The sequence below is a fragment of the Tiliqua scincoides genome, chromosome 5, assembly GCF_035046505.1.
Source record: "Tiliqua scincoides isolate rTilSci1 chromosome 5, rTilSci1.hap2, whole genome shotgun sequence".
Classification (NCBI taxonomy): Eukaryota; Metazoa; Chordata; class Lepidosauria; order Squamata; family Scincidae; genus Tiliqua; species Tiliqua scincoides.
In genome coordinates this window covers 26,135,085-26,152,747 of record NC_089825.1, presented here as the reverse complement: position 1 = coordinate 26,152,747, position 17,663 = coordinate 26,135,085, and the positions used below count along the sequence as shown (strand labels likewise).

Genomic DNA, 17,663 nt, shown 5'->3' with positions numbered 1-17,663 from the left:
CCAGATACTATGAAGGGCATTTAGCCATTGTACAGCAGAGTGTACTTTGGCAGGTACAGCTCAACCTGGGAGCGTTTGAAAATCGGCACCTTCCCAAATTCCCTCTTCTATACAGTGATTAAAGGTACAGGCACTGTGTCTTCCATTGCATCTCGTCACCCTGGTCCGGAGCCACACACTGGTGTAGGCACTGTGGCTGCAATCCTAGCCACGTTTACTTGGCAGTAAGCCCCATAGACTATAATGGGACTTACTTCTGAATAGACATACATAGACCTGGGCTCTGTGTGTCCTCCATTGCATCTGGTCACCCTGCACACAAGACCCCCCCAAAGGATGTGTGAAACCCCCCCAGCCACGCACTGCCTTGCAATAGGGAACTGGGGAGGGGGCGTGTGCCAGACGCAGAGCGTCCCCGGGAGCAGTCACCCGGTGGCTGCACGCAGGCCGATTGGCTGCGGCGCGGCGTGCGTCAGATGAGCAGAGATCTGCCCAGCGCACCGCGACGGCTCCACCCAGCGCCGCGCAGGGGGTCGCGCACCCCTTTTTCGAGCGCTCCAGTCGCAGCACCACCTGAGCGCGCAGAGGATGGGCGTGCGGGGCTTGCTGGAGGTTGGCGGCTCCCTGCTGGAGAAGGTGGCTGAAGGCGACAGCCGGTCCCTCTCCCTGCTGCTGGCCGCCTCCGCCTTCGCCCTGAGCGTGGGCTACTTGCTGCAGTTGGGGTCTCGGAGCCGGCAGCAGCCCCCCCCAGCCGGCCAGGTAGGTGCAGCCAGGTGTGAAGCTGCCACCCCTCCTGGGAGGGGAAGAGGGAGTGTGATGGTCGTGGGTGGTTTCCTTCGCCACCCCTCTCAGGCTGCACTCCTATCCACACTTACTTGGGAGCAAGCCCCACTGACTTTAATGGGATTTACATCTGAGTAGGCAGGCATAGGGTGGGGTTCTAAGGACCCCAGGGAGTCCCCCTTAACTGTTAAAAACACCTCCCTTGGGGTGCAGCCCTATCCCCTCTTACTTGGGAGCCCCATTGACTTTAATAGGCTTACATCTGAGGAGACATGCATAGGATGGGGATTTAAGGACACCAGGGAGCCCCCCTCCGCTGTTACACCTTGGGGTGCAATCCTATCTACTCTTACTTGGGAGCAAGTCCCATTGACTTTAATAGGCTTACATCTGAGTAGACATGCATAGGATGGGGATCTAAGGACCCCAGGGAGCCCCCCTCCGCTGTTACACCTTGGGGTGCAATCCTATCTACTCTTACTTGGGAGCAAGCCCCATTGACTTCAATAGGCTTACATCTGAGTAGGCATGCATAGAATGGGGATCTAAGGACACCAGGGAGCCCCCCTCCGCTGTTACACCTTGGGGTGCAATCCTATCTACTCTTACTTGGGAGCAAGCCCCATTGACTTTAATAGGCTTACATCTGAGTAGACATGCATAGGATGGGGATCTAAGGACCCCAGGGAGCCCCCCTCCGCTGTTACACCTTGGGGTGCAATCCTATCTACTCTTACTTGGGAGCAAGCCCCATTGACTTCAATAGGCTTACATCTGAGTAGGCATGCATAGAATGGGGATCTAAGGACCCCAGAGAGCCCCTCTCAGCTGTTACATAACACCTCCTTTGGGATGCAATCCTGTCCGCACTTATTTGGGAGCAAGCCCCATTCACTTTAATGGAACTTAGTTTTGAGTAGACCTTAGGCTTGGGCTCTCAGTAAGCTGTGTGGGAATAGTCAGAGAGAAAGAGCAGATCAGGATTTAGTGTAAAGTAAGAAGGGAAGGGGGCTCTAGAGCATGTGCAGAGTGTTAGTGTTTGCTACTCCCATCCTCTCCTGTTTCCAGAATGCATGAGCATTGGGAAGGAGTGTGTGGATATTGGGTCATTGGACATTGAACCCCTTCCATGCATTCAGTTAACAAGTGGACTCAATGGTCTGAAGAGGTCTATTGAGTTACCCCCTATCTGTGCCTGTGGTCTTCAACCTTTTTTGTGCCATAAACAGAGCCCTGCTAGTTCAGGCCAAAGGCCCACCTACTCCAGCTTCCTGTATCTCACTGGTCCACCAGATGCCTCAGGGAGCACACAAGACAACAAGAGGCCTGCATCCTGGTGCCCTCCCTTGCATCTGGCATGGGACCCTTCCCAACCCCAAGGTTGAAGAACACTCCTTACACAGGGAGACTTTGAACTTCAGGGTGCTAGTTCTAACTGCTAAGGCCCTCCATGACCTGTGTCCAGGTTACCTGAAAGACTGAGTCCTTCCAAACATTCCAGCCTGCCCTCTCAGGTCAGCTGAAGGGGCTTTTCTACAAGTGCTATCTTTGTCCCAAGGGAAAGGGATGGCAGTTCGGGGGCAAGCGTTCTCTGTGGTGGTGCCACAGCTGTGGAATGCCCTCCTGGGGGACCTGAGAACTGCTCCCTCTCTCATGGGTTTTTGGCGAGGGCTCAAAACATACCTGTTTTGTCTGGCATTTGGCTGCTGTTTTCCCTCTGCACCTGTCATACCATTGTGATTTGGTGACCTCCCTGGACTTACCTGTTTTCCCACAGGCTCAATGAGTTTTTGTCTTTGCTCTGTTACGATATTTGTTTTTCAACATGCAATGCAACATGCAATTTTTCTCTTTGTGATACTCTGTACTTGCTTCCCAATCAGCTTCCCAACATTTTACATTTGTTTTAATGCTGTTTCTATATGTCTCTTAGGTATCTGACTCCTATTAATGTGGCTCACAAGGGCTTCTGACATGCTTTCTGCAGCAGTAGCATCCTCAGTAAGGCAGGGTCAGGGCATTTGAAACAGTTATTCCCACATACTAAGCATACTTACCCCTGCTAATTGGGTAAGAGGCACTTTTTCAAGTGGATGCTCCTTTTTTTAGCAGGGGGAGAGTAACTGGCCCACCTCACCCCAGCACTGTCTGTTCTAGTGGCTGTCTGCTGGTATTCATTTGCATTTTTTTAGATTGTGAGCCCTTGGGACAGGGAGCCATTTAGTTATTTGATTTTTCTCTGTAAACCGCTTTGTGAACTTTTAGTTGAAAAGCGGTATATAAATACTGTTAATAATAATAATAATAATAATAATAATAATGTTGGCTTGCGTTGGTACAGCTGGCTTTGCAATGAAAAGTTCAGCAGTGTTGTGGGTTGTTCTACCACCTGTTGTTCTACAGTGTTGCGGGTTGTTTTGCTGCCACAGGCTACTGTCCACATTTAACATGGACTGTTTTATGCAATACTAAGACAAATGATTGCATGTACTTCTTTTGCAGAAATATCCACCCTTTATCTCCTCAAACATCCCCTTTTTGGGACATGCAGTTGCATTTGGGAAAAGCCCTATTGAATTTTTAGAGAATGCCTATGAAAAGGTGAGTCTGAGTATTTGCAATGTAACTTTGATGATTCAGTAGCAGTAGAATTCTTCTGACTTTGACCTGGATAACTAGGAGAGAGTTTCAAAACTGGCCTTCCAGGTTTATATTACATTAGTTTAAGCATGGTGGGAAGAATAAAAACTGTATGTATTGCTTTCCAAGTGTGAAAAGCACTTTGCTTTGTTATCCTGATGCTGCATTTGCATCTGTCCTGTAAGACAAATGTGTTATGATCGGCATATTGCAGCAGCAGCAGCAGCAGCATGCTGGGAAATGGGGCAAGAGAGGGAGTGGCTTTCTTAGGGTGTAGTCCTAAGCAAACTTACGTGGGGTAAACATTAAACTTCTGAGTAATCATGTATGAGAAGGTGCTACTAGTGACTTAATGCCAGAGATAAAAATCAGGAAAATTCTTATTTGCAGCTGTTGGCAAGAGACCCATTTGAAACACTCATCTCTAGCATTGCAATATTATTGAGCACAGTAGATTAATCAGGTGGTGGCTTATTGAACCTCCCTGTTTTGTGCTTGTTTTCTTACTGTGTGTATAGTTTTTAATCAGCTCACCTCAAGAAGGATATTATAGAGCTGGAAAAGGTGCAAAAGAAGGCAATCAAACTGGCTAGAGGTCTGGAACACATTCCTTACAATGTCTTGAGCTTTTTAGCTTGGGAGGGGGGGTGGAAGGAAAGGCAATTAAGGGTGGAGATGATTGAGACATAAAATTGAGAGGAAGTTCTCCCTCTCTCACAATCCTAGAACCACCCAGCAAAACTGACTGCCAGGAAATCTAGGACTTACTAAGGTATGACTTCACACTGCACATAATTAGTGGATGGGATCTGTTGCTGCAGCACATGGTGATGGCCACTAGCCTGTTTGGCTTTTAAAGGGGATTGGATTAATTCATGGAGTACAGATACATCAGTGGCCACTAGCCACAATGGCTATGCACCACCTCTGGGTTAATTCGTAGTGTGCCTCTGAAGTGCTAGTTTCAGGGAGCAGTGGTGGGAAGGAAGTATGCCTTTCCCTCTGACTTGTGAGCTTCCCAGAGGTAGATGGTGGGCAGCTGTGGAAACAGGATTCTGTACTAGATGGACCCTTGGCCTGATCCAGCAAAGGCTTTTCTTATGTCATTTATAGAACATGGAGTGTTCATGTTTTTCAAACAATTAAATTGTATGGATTCAGTGGCAAGTCTCACTGTCTTTTTGCAGTTGTGTTTTTCCTCCATTCCCTAACTTTTTTTCCTTCTGTCTCTACAGTATGGACCCGTATTTAGCTTCACTATGGTGGGAAAGACGTTTACATATCTGCTGGGTAGTGATGCTGCTGCTCTCTTGTTCAATAGTAAAAATGAGGACTTGAATGCAGAGGACGTGTATTCACGGCTTGTCACACCTGTCTTTGGCAAAGGAATAGCTTATGATGTACCCAACTCAGTATGTATTCCTTTTATCTCACCCCTCATACATATGAATCAAAAGCAGGCAACAAATTGCAAGATAGCAACAGAGAATGCCTTGGCTATACCAGAATATTATGACTGCAGGCATTCAAGCTAATGCACTACAGAGTACAGCACAAGCTGATAATGTTCATTATACAGTTCAAATCATGATTCACTTCGGAAATAAATTCATTTGATGCCATTATATTAAGACTACTTTTTTCAATTCATCTCACTGATTGCAGTGTGATGGAGGGTTTCTGGGAAAGAGCACAAGGTTTGCATTCAGAAGGTCATGGGTTCAATACCTAGTAACTCCAGGTAGACTCACCACTGAAGATAATATTGAACTACAATTCCAGTGGTCTGTGTATAAAGCAGCTTCTTATGTACCAGTGTAGTCTGTTCCACACTATCTTTTTTGGAAAGGAAATGAGAGGTATTTAAAAGCGCTTAACTCTGGCTAGAACAGGTACAATGCCTAGACTGTGCAATTAGAATACAGCATGTTTTATAATTCTAATTTTGTTTGCTCTTGCAGGTGTTTTTGGAACAGAAGAAGATGCTAAAAACTGGATTGAACATAGCCCAGTTTAGAAACCATGTACCGATAATTGAAAAAGAAACTAAAGACTATTTTAAAACTTGGGGAGAAAGTGGAGAGAGAAGTAAGTAGCCAGAAACATGAGATGGATTCTTGACACCAAAAATCTCTCAGTATAATGTATATGTAGGGCTTGGAAGACACAAGTGGCCAGACAAAAAGATATGGATGAAAACTTTGGCCATGGGTCTCTTTTGTATCTTTGTCTGAGTAGGACCTTCATGTAAACCAATAATGTGCATTAATATTAGCATTAATCTAGTATTAATATGGGTCACTTCTGACATCCTGGGGTGTGTGTGTGCATTTTTTTTTGATGAAGTGACTTCTGAATTTTTCTTCTAGACACCTTATCTTGTAACTGTAAATGCATATGAATCAAGTATCAGTACAATTCAGGAATGTATGTCAAGATCCAGTTGTAAAATGCTCAGGGATCCTTCCTGATACATTTGACATATTTTCAATTCTGATGAAATATACACAAGTGCTTACATGCATTTACAGCAAAGAATTGGGCGTGTGGTTTTCAGATTTCTTGTCAGTAGACTCTCAGGAAACTTATTTGTCTTGGTAATATCACGTTCAGTTCAGACAGTTGTGGTTTGCAGAGACATGCATGGGGATGTACACCCATGTCTCCTTCAATGTAGGGGTCTTTTTTGGTCACTTAAGGGGTTAGCTGAAGAGACAGGAAGCAGATATAATTGAAATTGATTTCTGCCTGTTTATTGAAGTTATTGGTTGTTTACAATATTGCAGAGAAAAAAAGAAATTGAATTAAGGGAGGCAACAAGAAACAGTTCATTTTTTAGTTGGAAGGGCAAGGGGACATTCTCTGCTGTGTAATTGACCAGGGAGAGAGGGGAAAAGGAACACTCTCTACTGTGTAGTTGACAGGGAGAATGAATGTTTAAAAGTAGGATAATGAGGCAGATGAATGGATCTGCTTGGAAAAGGTGAAGATAACACAACCCAGCACACATTTTGCTTCCTTAAACGTTACACCAATTCCTGGGTATATTTGGGGTGCTGATTCCAAAAATGGCATCCGTTTTACCCTATCACGTCTAGTTTTGGAGATATAGTATAGCCTTATTAGTGAATGGTTCAAGCAGCTTCCTCATGAGGAAGCCTACACCATGGCTTCCTCCTGAGGAAGCTGCTTGAACCATTCACTAATAAGGCTATACTATATCTCCAAAACTAGACGTGATAGGGTAAAACGGATGCCATTTTTGGAATCAGCACCCCAAATTCATATCAAACCACCATAAAGTTTGGGAAAAACTTTTGACCCTCAATTTTGTAGGCCTGTGTAATCAAGCTAAACAAAATTCCTTTCTGTGATCCTACTGTATCACTGGGATGCTGAGCAAGTGGCAGTTAAGAGGAAACTGGGAGACTCAACATCTTAGGGGATCCAAGTGACAACCCAGTGGGGCCAAACCAAAGTTAACTAGCAGCTGAACTAGCAGTTAACTAGCAGGAGCACTTTTGCAGGTTGGGAAGGGAGGCACTGGGGATGGAACCTTTGCTGTGCTGGCAGTGTCCTCCTCTAAGCAGGATCACAAGGTGTTTCTGGGTTTTCTTCTATGCACCAAGTGAGAGACTTGTTCCTCCCAAGTCTTTAGCAGGAAATAAAGTGCAAGTGTCATTTATTAATTAATTAGCAGTTTTACCAAGCTATTCTGTTTGATGGTCATTTTTGAAACTGAGCATTGTGTTTTTTGTGTTGTGTTCATAAATACCTGTAAGCAACCTTAAAGTCTATTTAAAAATGTAGCATATGAATTATTTTTAAAATGACTTCCATTGATAAAATATTTTGGGGTCTGTATTGGGATCTTACTCTTGGCTGCCGTGAGAGGGGAGAATGAGGTGACAGTCTGTTTTTGCCTGGAAATTCCTCTCACTTATCCCTTAAAATAGCAATCCAGCAGACAAGATATCCTTCCAGAAATTTTAGATTGTTCTTTTTGTAATAATCAAGTTCATTTAATTTTGCAGGTCATGTAAATTACTTAGTTTTGGTAGCCTCACTTCTAATTACTTTTCCCTTTCCATTCCACAGATCTATTTGAGGCACTTTCAGAACTAATAATTTTGACTGCCAGTCATTGTTTACATGGGAAGGAGATAAGAAGCATCCTTAATAAGGATGTGGCCCAGCTGTATGCAGATCTCGATGGGGGATTTACACATGCTGCTTGGCTTTTGCCAGGTTGGCTGCCTTTGCCTAGCTTCAGGTACTAAACTCAAGTGGCTGAACATTGTGTTCAGTGGGGCTTACTCCCAGGAAAGTATATAGGATGCATGTTTCTTAAGAACTTGTGTCTCGTAATGTAAATGTAAAGGCTCCTGATTGCTTCAGGATTATATGCTGCTTCTGTGTCTTCTCATGCTCAGAATTTTCCTGCTAGCATTAACTGTGGTGAGCTTATTATATTGGGTTGTCGAAAGCAAACTAGACCAGTGGTTCCCAGACTGGTGGGTTGCAACCCACCAGCCAGGGAAGCACTTATCTCTGCTCCTTTAAGGGGCTGGGAGGAGGAGAAGACAGTGACATGATCCTCAGGATTGCGCTGCTGCTGGGGACTGGAGGAGGATTTTTTTACTTACCTCCAGCCAGCACCGGAGTCCAGGGGGCCCTTCACAGGGTTATCCATGCCCCCTAATATCTTTTAAAAAAGAGGAAAAAGGACACTTCCTGTTTCTGTCACGAAATCAGAAATGCCTTTCCCCCCCATTTTTTACATGTTTGGAGGCACAGTTTGCCCTGCAGAGGGCTCCCTGGATGCCTCTAGGACTCCAGCACTGGCTAGAAGGAAGTAAAAAATTGCCCTCCTGTCCCTGGCAGCAGCGAGATCCTGGGGATCCAGTTGCTGTCTTAGCTCCTCCCCTGCACACACTTAACAAGTTTGGGAAGCCCTGAATTAGACCATCTGATGAGAGAAGAGAGTAAGGAGGATTGTCTGGATATGAGATTCTCTATTCTTGTTAAATTTATATCCATCCTCTTTGAGGGTGGAGTGTCACTTTAGCATCTCAACAGCCTTGTTTTGAATTGATAAACTAAGAGGTAGCAATTCCCAAAGTGAATTTAATAACTGGGTAGCCATTTAATCACATGCTAAGCTAATGCTGTCCTCCTGCACCACTGTGGCTCTTTTTCTGACTTGCCATAAATTGGTCTAACCCTAAATTAAATAATAGAAGCAGCACACTTGCCAATCATTGAAAACTCAAAAATATTATCTACAAAAATGTTACCTTCCATATTTGAGAAATATTTATAATGCTGTGATGCTTATAAATTTCAGACGCCGAGATAGAGCCCACAATAAAATAAAGGCTATTTTCTGTGAAGTAATTCAGAAACGCAGACAGTCCTTGGAGAAACCGGATGACATGCTTCAGACTCTGCTGGATGGTACCTACAAGTATGTGTAGTAGTAAGGGTGTTGGTTCAGTTTGGGAAGAGTATTTCATGTATTCCTGGAATGAAATAATGGCAGTGCTAGCTGCTTGCTAGCTGCAGGTGTAATACAAGGGCTAGATGTATTGAGTAACTTATCTGATGTAATATACTGTATATAGTTGGACTTTCTGGACAACCGCAGTATAGGACCAAAAATTATATACAGGCATGCCCCGGTATCTGCGGGGGTTCTGTTCCAGACTCCTCTGCAGATACTGCGGAGGCCTCCCCTGCCCCCCACAGCTCCTGCATACACCAATTACATCATTTTAAACTTTTACCGGAATGAAAATTGAGCATGGCAACCCCCAACTCCTGGTGCACGCCCTCGTGGCCATTAATCTATTTTAAACGCTTACCCTGGGCACCTTCTTCTTTAAACAGGCTGCCTTTGCAGTCGGGGAAAGGAACAGCAGTGAGGTTTTCCTGTTGACCTCACTGGTGTTCTCTTTAACCTTTCAGCACTGGGAGGGCACACGGGGATTGGGGAGTTGCTCCTTGCCCCCCCATTCCCATTAAATCATTTTTAAGTTACAGGGGCAAAAATCGGCTTGTTTAAGCAAGCAAATTTTTGCTCCAGTAATTTTTAAAAATAATTTATTGGGCGAAAGGAGAGGGGGCCCCCACATCTGCGGATACCCATAACTGTGGGTACAGGATCCGCAGATATCCCCCCCCCCCCGCAGTAAAGAAATTATGCTTGCACTGAGCAAGGGGTTGGACTAGGCGACTTCCAAAGCCCTTTACAGTTCTAATGTTCTATGAGATTATCTGTAGTGTGTGTGTGTGTGTGTGTGTGTGTGTGTGTGTGTGAGAGAGAGAGAGAGAGAGAGAGAGACTGGGTCTGAATGAGTGTTAGGTGCTATCACGTGTTAGTTGTAGAAGCTGCATAGGGCTGATATGGGATAGTGTGAGGAGCAGAACTATTCGTGTGATAAGAAAAAATGGGTAATCATTAACATTCTTACTTGGTTCTAATGAATACTATATTTAGATAATTTCCAAAATCTGTAAATTTTTCACTAACTTAGAAGTAGTAAGGGTATTACTGCTAAGCAAGGGTGTCCACAAACAATTTTTGCGAGTGGTGAGGTCTTTTAAATGTAACTATAGTTACTGGCCTGACTCTCAAGTCCTTTCCATTTTTATCCCACCTTGATTCACTTGAAATCTCAAGACAACCAACAGGTAAAATACAGAAACACAAAAACAGTTAAAACAATTTTAAAAAAAATCAGTGAAATGACTCAGACAACAAAGCAACCAGAACTTCAGCCACCCAGATACAAACTGCTCTCAGGCCACCTTCAATGGCTTGGCAAAATAAGCATGTCTTTGCAATGAGCATCATGAACCTCCTGGGAATTCCACATGGGGGGGGCTATCACAGAGAAGGCTCTGTCCTGCATGCATGCTAAACATAAGAAGAGCCCCGCTGGATCGGGCCAGTGGCCCATCCAGTTCAGCTTCCTGTATCTCACAGTGGCCTACCAAATGCCTCAGGGAGCACGCAGGACAGCAAGATACAACCTGTGTCCTGGTGCCACCCCCTGCATCTGACATTCTGAGGTAGACCACCTCTGAAGTCAGGAGGTTGCACATACCCATCACTACTTATAACCTGTGATGGACACTTCCCCCATCAATCTGTCCAACTCCCTTCTAAAGGCATCCAGGCCAGATGCCATCACCACATCCGGTGGCAAGGAGTTCCACAGACTAATTATACACTGGGTAAAGAAATCTGCATCTTGGTTCTGCTCCCTTGCACCTTGTATTCTGAGGTAAATGCTAATTCATCCACAGCCAATGATGGCATGTGAAGGAAAGCTTTTCCTAAAGATCGCAATATATGGGGAGATTAATATGGGAGAAGGCAATTCTTAAGGTACTGGGAGCCTGAACCTAATAGGGGTTGTAAATGTAATGACCAGATACAATGGAGGACAGAGTGCCTATACCTTTAACCAATGTATAGAAGGGAGAATTTTGGCAGGTGCAGCCCTTCCATGTTGAGCTGCACCTGCCAAAATTCCCTCTTCACTGCAGTGGTTAAAGGTACAGGCACTCTGTCCTCCATTGTATCTGGGCACCCTGCCCATGAGGTGTAAAGCAGCCCTATTATGAGTCATAGAGACCTTCTGATGCAAAAGGGCACCTCTGAATCCAGCCCACTGTATCTACTTTGGCTTCTCTTAGTGTTTCTAAGATTGCATTCTGTATCTTTATTTCAGTAGAAATAAAGAGCCGAAGGGGAGGATTTTCCAGGAAATTTGTGATCTGATTTCATTGTCTGACTACTGCATTTAAACCAAGGGCCCATCTGATAAGTGTATTTTTCTTTTTGGAATCTAGGGATGGACACCATTTGACAGACGATGAAATAGCTGGAATGCTTATTGCACTCCTGTTAGCGGGCCAGCACACCTCTTCAACCACAAGTGCTTGGCTTGGCTTCTTTTTGGCTAGAGATAAATCAATCCAGGAACGGTGTTACAAGGAACAAAAAGCCGTGTGTGGCGATGATTTGCCTCCATTAGCCTATAACCAGGTTTGTGGGTGTTGTAGTTCTTCCTCTTAAACTTATCTGTAAAATGGGTACATGTGTGTGTTTTTTATAGGTGCAATTACTCAAGAGCAAAATTTCAAGTGTTAAAAAAGAAGAGCATTTCTTCTGAAAACATTCTGGCAGTTTTTAGTCTTTTGTTAATTCCTACTGAAGTTGTATGTCTAATGTAAAGCAGCTGTGGAATGATAGGTCGTTTGGCTCAGCTGGGTGTTGAGAAGTGTTGCAAACTTTAGAATGGTATATGAGATTCTTTTTCAGCAGCCACAGATACTAACAGCAAAAAGAATAGAATGATATAGTCCTGGCTTCCTTTTTAGTCACCTAATGAGACATCATAAAATTCTTACACTTGGCTTATTCCCCCCCCCCCCCCATAGGTTCCTGCTGCTACTTTGGGTACTGGAAATCATAGATAGTAGTGAATCCTACAATTAGTGGTTCACAAATTTCCCCCATGTAGCACAAATGACTTACCTTTGTCTGATTGCAGCCCTCCTGTCACTATCTCCTCTGTCTGTGTGCTGCCTGCACATGCTAACAGGTAGTAGGAATTGGCTCATAAAAAGTGGATTGGCAGGCTGAAAACAAAGTGCCAGTTGAAAAACAGCTGCTGTTATAACCACTCAATCTGGATCAGGACCACAACATGGGAAATTTAACACTTGTGTTGCTGTGGTAATGCTCCAGATTGCAGTCTTGCCCTCTCTACTCCCACTGTTTACTTAAAAGCCTTAAAAACACACAGGGATAAAATGGTGGATTAAAAATCTCACTACTTTGACCCTTAGTTGTATTGGGAGATAACTATCTTCAATTACCTTCTCACTTGGAATACAAATTACTTTTGGCTTGCTGCAGGTATTTGCAGTAGGAAACTGCCAGTGCACTGTAACTATTTAAAATGTTTTCTAAATAGGAAATTTAACGAAGCATTTATCTCGCTTATTTGTAGCTCAAGGATATGAGTTTCCTGGACCGTTGCTTAAAAGAAACATTGCGACTTAGACCTCCTATAATGACTATGATGAGGATGGCTAGAACACCCCAGGTATTCATTGGTGTATTAAGTCTGCCAGAAAAGCACAAGCTGTATAGAGCTGCAAAGTTGACATTTCAGTCTTGAGCCAAAACGCTTGAATGAGTAATGAATGGTGAAGTACAGCCAGGTGGAGCCTATTTATCTGCATTAGTTCTGTTCCATGACTTGGCGCAATTAACAAAAATGCGTTGTGCTAAATTCCATAGAGTTACGCAAATACACTGCAGCCTGACACTTCCGGATGGAAGGAAACTAAGGCAGCTGTTATCAATCCCCTCTGTACTCAGCCCTCCCTTGTTGCCAGCTGCCTGGCTTCTTTCATAGGTGGGATGCTGATCTTTTAAGAGTCCAGCCCTATGCGTTTCTACTCAAAGTAAGCCCCATTCCAGTCAATGGGGCTTACTCCCAGGAAAGTGTGGAGAGGATTGTAGGCTAAATCTCATGCTTTGCTTGGTGGGAGGGCTTGCTTGTGTCGGTGATTGCCTGCACCATTGGGGGGGGGGGTTTTGCTTGTATCGGTGATTGCCTGCACCATCTCAATGGGGGGGGGAATTTGGCAAACACTCCCTGGGTTTTTTAAAGCAATCCCCTCTGTTGCTACCACACTTGCCCCTGTGAGAGAGAGTGTGAGTGAGCGACCTCCACCTTGCTGCATGTGTTCTGGATACAGAGATTTTTGGGGCCCCCCTTCCCCTCTTCAGCCTCTTTGCTGGCTCAGGGGCTCCAGGAGTGTTACTGTTCCTTTGCAAGGGGAATCTCTTCCAGGGCTCCAGGGCTCTTTCCCTGCGTGGGCAAGGCAGAACCTTTTTGCAGTGTTTTGGGCTGCCTGGAAATGGAGGGAGACACCAGTGCAGGGCAAAGGAGGCAAAGGTGTGTGTGACTTTTGGTTCCTGCACTGCATTCTCTTTGAGACAAAACCGCAGATAAAAAAATCCATGGATAAATAGGCTGCACCTGTAGTAGCTTGTTAAAAGTACAGGTCTGTAACATTTCCCCAAATGCAGTCACATACCATGGTAGCATCAAGACTAATACATTAAAAATAAAATATTGAAATGAATGAGGACCCACCTGAAATTGGCTCACAACCCACCTAGTGCTAATTAACCCCTGCTAATTGGGTAAGAGGCACTTTTTCAAGTGGGTGCTCCTTTTTCTAGCAGGGGGAGAGTAACTGGCCCACCTCACCCCAGCAGTGTCTGTTCTAGTGGCTGTCTGCTGGTATTCATTTGCATCTTTTTAGATTGTGAGCCCTTTTGGGACAGGGAGCCATTTAGTTATTTGATTTTTCTCTGTAAACTGCTTTGTGAACTTTTAGTTGAAAAGTGGTATATAAATACTGTTAATAATAATAATAATAATAATAGTGGGTCCTGACCCACAATTTCAAAAACAGTGCTATACAGTATACAGCTGATGGGGGAGGGTGTTGTAGTAATTGTGAGCAGCCAATTATAATTGTTTTTTAGAAAGTTGACTGAATTGGAAAGTTGTCTGGCATTGGTACTGGCCCGGGGAGAATTGTTGGACACATTTGTGTCTGCTTACAGAATTCCAGCTGAACCTTCACAACCCTGGTGATGATGGGAGGTCTCTGGAAGCCCCTTTGGGGCTGGGGCAAGCCTAGGGATGGAGACAGTACACAGGTGGAGGAGGAGGAGGGGTGAACCCCCCCCCCAAACTCTGAGGCCTCGTTGTTGGGCCACCAACCTTCAACAAGTCAAGAAATAGCAAGCATGGAGAAATTGCCATCACCTACAACCTTCAATGAATAGAAGGATATCCTGCACAGAAGAGGAAGCATTAGATGTTTGAGATGTTGAGATGCCCTCACTATCATCCAGCCCCATAGACTTCAAGAAGATTCGGGTTCATAAAACTCACATATTATATGGTAGAGGGGTCCCTGAAACCTAACCCCATTTTTCCTATAAGCTCAATGATTCAGTATCTGCTAATTCAGTATTCACTGGGTTTTCCAGGAACCTCACCCTAGTGCAGGGCTTTTCAAACTGGGGCGTAGCGACACCCCAGCCTCTGCCCCCTTAAGGGGTGGGGGTAGCCTGGAGGCAGTGGCATGAGGCGGGGTGCAATCGCTCCACTTTTCTGCGGGGAGGGGGGGGGGAAGCCCTAACAAAAGTTTGCACCAGGCTCCCTGCACCCTGGGGAGGCTGCAGGAGGCTTGGGTAAGTGCTCCCAAGCCCCTGCAGCCCCCTGAACGGCGTGATCCTGGGGATCACGCAGCTGCCTTCCACCCACCAGTGCTGCCTCCCCCTGCCCCTGCAAGAACTTACAGTGGCTCAAATTCTCCTAGCGAGCTTGAAAACCACTACCCTATTGGATAACGAGCACTGACTAGTCACAACCTGCTCTCTTCTTGTCAATCTTAATCCCATGAACTGAGGTGGTTACTTATGAGTTTGTATGGTGTCTGTCCCATTGGAACTTGATACATTGACTGCAATTCTATGCCCAATTGCTTTGCAGTAGACATGTTTCAGATTGGTGTGCTAAGCAACACACCAGTTTAAAGCATTGTTTGGTGCTGCTGCACAAGTAGATCAAATATATACATCTTACAAAAAGTTTGTTGTTTTTTAGACTGTTGCTGGCTATGTAATTCCACCTGGTCATCAAGTGTGTGTATCTCCCACTGTCAATCAAAGACTTAAGGACTCTTGGGTAGAACATTTAAGCTTCAAACCAGACCGTTACCTCCAAGACAACGCAGCAGCTGGGGAGAAGTTTGCATATGTGCCATTTGGTGCTGGTAAGTTGGTTGTATTAAGTGTTCCCTAAATTATGAATAAAACATTACAATTGTGATATTGCCATGATTAGATTTAGATGAGGAACACTTAAAATCAAAATAAAATTTACTTTGCAGCATGCCTTAGGCCAGTGGTTCCCAAACTGGTGGGTTGTGACCCACCAGCCAAGGAAAGCCCTGTCTCTGGTCCCTTAAGGGGCAATGAGGAGTAAAGGTAGCAGCATTATTGCCAGGATCATGCCACTTGCTGGGGGATGAAAGGATTTTTTAAACTTGCTCTCCCCAGTGCTGACCTCCTGGGGTGTGTGCGGAGCCCACGGATGCCTCTGCAGGGGTCCCCAAGCCACAGAATGCCTCAAAATCATGACTGCAACCCACTTCTGGTTGTTTGCTGGTCCTCCCTGGGAGGTCGGTACTGCAGAGAGTAAGTTTAAAATAGTCCTCCTCCCACACAAATACTTAGGTGGTTCCTTACTTCCAAGGAGAAGTTTGGGTACCACTGTCTTCAGCACTTTCTCTTAGGTGAGTGTGTGAATACACTTTTCACACTTAAGCTGAAGAGCTGTCTAGATAGTCTTTAAAAACCAGGCAACTTGGTGAACAAGCAACAAAATTTTAAGAACAGTATGATTTTATTAGGGGATGACCAGGAGTTTCTTTTAGGATGAACTAAGGCTAGTGGTGTTCTAAGCCACAGTGACAGCAAAACAATCTGTGGCTTACAGATCCAATATCTAGTTTTTACTCATGCTTTTAAATCATGTCTTGAATCAAGGGTTAGAGTTAATTTTCTACTGTAACTTTCTTTCTAGGTCGCCATCGTTGTATTGGAGAGAACTTTGCTTATGTTCAAATTAAGACTATATGGTCAACACTTCTGCGCTCATATGAATTTGATTTGGTGGATGGATATTTTCCTACAATAAATTATACGACTATGATCCACACACCCCATAATCCCATCATTAGATACAAAAGGCGACTGCCCTGTGAGACACAACTTTCTGCAAATAAACTGTAAAGAGAGAGGTTTTTTAGATAGATTATGCAGAGATGGTTTTAAAAAGAGACAGATAACTTGCAGTATCATTGGGAGGAAGTGTGAAAACATTGTGCTTAGAATATTAGTTTATTCTTGCTTATATCTTTGTTCTAATTTTGTAATGAACATATTGTAATTGTTCCTCTTAAGTCAGCTGTCAAATCTGTGAGGAGTTAATGTTATGTTCTTAAAGATTAAGTTTGAATAGGTTCATAAGCTATGTACATGATACCATACAGTTTCTAACTTACTTATCTTTTAAACCATTAACCCATTTTTTGCCTGACCCACAGGTGTACACATTTGGTCCCTGTTGCATATATGCAACACTGGGCAGAAATTTAAGTGGAAAAAAAGTTGATAATTAACTGTTAAGGTGTCAATTGCAGCTTAGCCTAAATTTGTTAAATGTCATTGTGCACTCCCGAGTAATGTAAGATAAAAATTACTAATCATGAACACCACAGATTTTGGAGGAGTAAAGAGTACTTTAAGAAATATTTTGTCCTTTATCTTCTACAAATTGGATGTGTTTGAAGTTTTAAAAAGATGCATTTTCAGCATTGATGATCGAAATTAATCTTGTTGCTCATTTCATACTAAGACTTTATGGTAACTTAATGATTGGTCCTTTTTATAAAGAAGAAATTTCAAGTAATAAAGGCATTATTTCTTTTACCAGTTGTCTCTAACCTTGGGACTGCTGAGCGTTGAAAAACCCTTCCGTGGCGCAAATGGTGCTTATCGTTCTACGGGGCAGCCTCCAATCTCCCCTAAACTTTGCACTGGGCAGCCATGTCTGCCTGCTGGTGCAATGGGCAGTGGAAGCGGCTGCCTGGGGTAAAATTTAGGGGAGATTGGAAGCACAGTTATGAGGCTGCCCTGTGGAACAGTAAGCTCTATTCATGTGGGGTTTTCACAGGTGCCAAAGACAGCTTGCAGGCCAGGATTTGGCACCTGCTGCCTTAGAGCTGACCCTATGCTATAGGCCAGGCAGAAGAAAGGATATGGCAATGTAACTCTGGCATGTCTAGCCCTACTGGGGGAGGGACTAGTAATTAGGTGTAGAATGTAGTATGCATGAGAAGGTATTGGTGGAAAATGTTGATGGCTTGACTCACTAGAACAAAGTTTTTGAAAAAATGAAGTATGTTTATGTACAGGTTATGTGTTAGAAGGAATTTTGGCAGCTATAGTACACAATGGCATAAGAGTCAGAAACACAACCCAAACCATTCAGTTGTAATAAAGAATATTTCTCTAAAAGGACTACTTTTGAAGATACTTGTCACAGCAATGGACAATATTTTAATTT

General features: G+C 44.1%; 1 protein-coding gene across 1 annotated transcript; it reads left to right on the top strand.

Moving 5' to 3' along the window:
* Positions 1 to 518: 518 nt before the first annotated feature.
* CYP51A1 (cytochrome P450 family 51 subfamily A member 1) lies at positions 519 to 17,617 on the top strand. The gene is made up of 10 exons (XM_066627837.1): positions 519 to 759; positions 3,286 to 3,384; positions 4,659 to 4,835; positions 5,385 to 5,511; positions 7,522 to 7,696; positions 8,771 to 8,890; positions 11,284 to 11,479; positions 12,450 to 12,545; positions 15,138 to 15,306; positions 16,119 to 17,617. The coding sequence occupies exons 1-10, from the start codon at positions 589 to 591 to the stop codon at positions 16,325 to 16,327; spliced, it is 1,539 nt and encodes a 512-aa protein (XP_066483934.1). The 5' UTR covers positions 519 to 588; the 3' UTR covers positions 16,328 to 17,617.
* The last annotated feature ends 46 nt before the right edge of the window (positions 17,618 to 17,663 follow it).

Bases quoted from the DNA above. Each gene is read 5' to 3' on its own strand.
- CYP51A1 (XM_066627837.1), top strand. From the start codon at position 589: ATGGGCGTGCGGGGCTTGCTGGAGGTTGGCGGCTCCCTGCTGGAGAAG. The intron at 5,512-7,521 runs GTAAGTAGCCAG...TCCATTCCACAG, and splicing joins GGGAGAAAGTGGAGAGAGAA to ATCTATTTGAGGCACTTTCA. The intron at 7,697-8,770 runs GTACTAAACTCA...TATAAATTTCAG, and splicing joins CTGCCTTTGCCTAGCTTCAG to ACGCCGAGATAGAGCCCACA.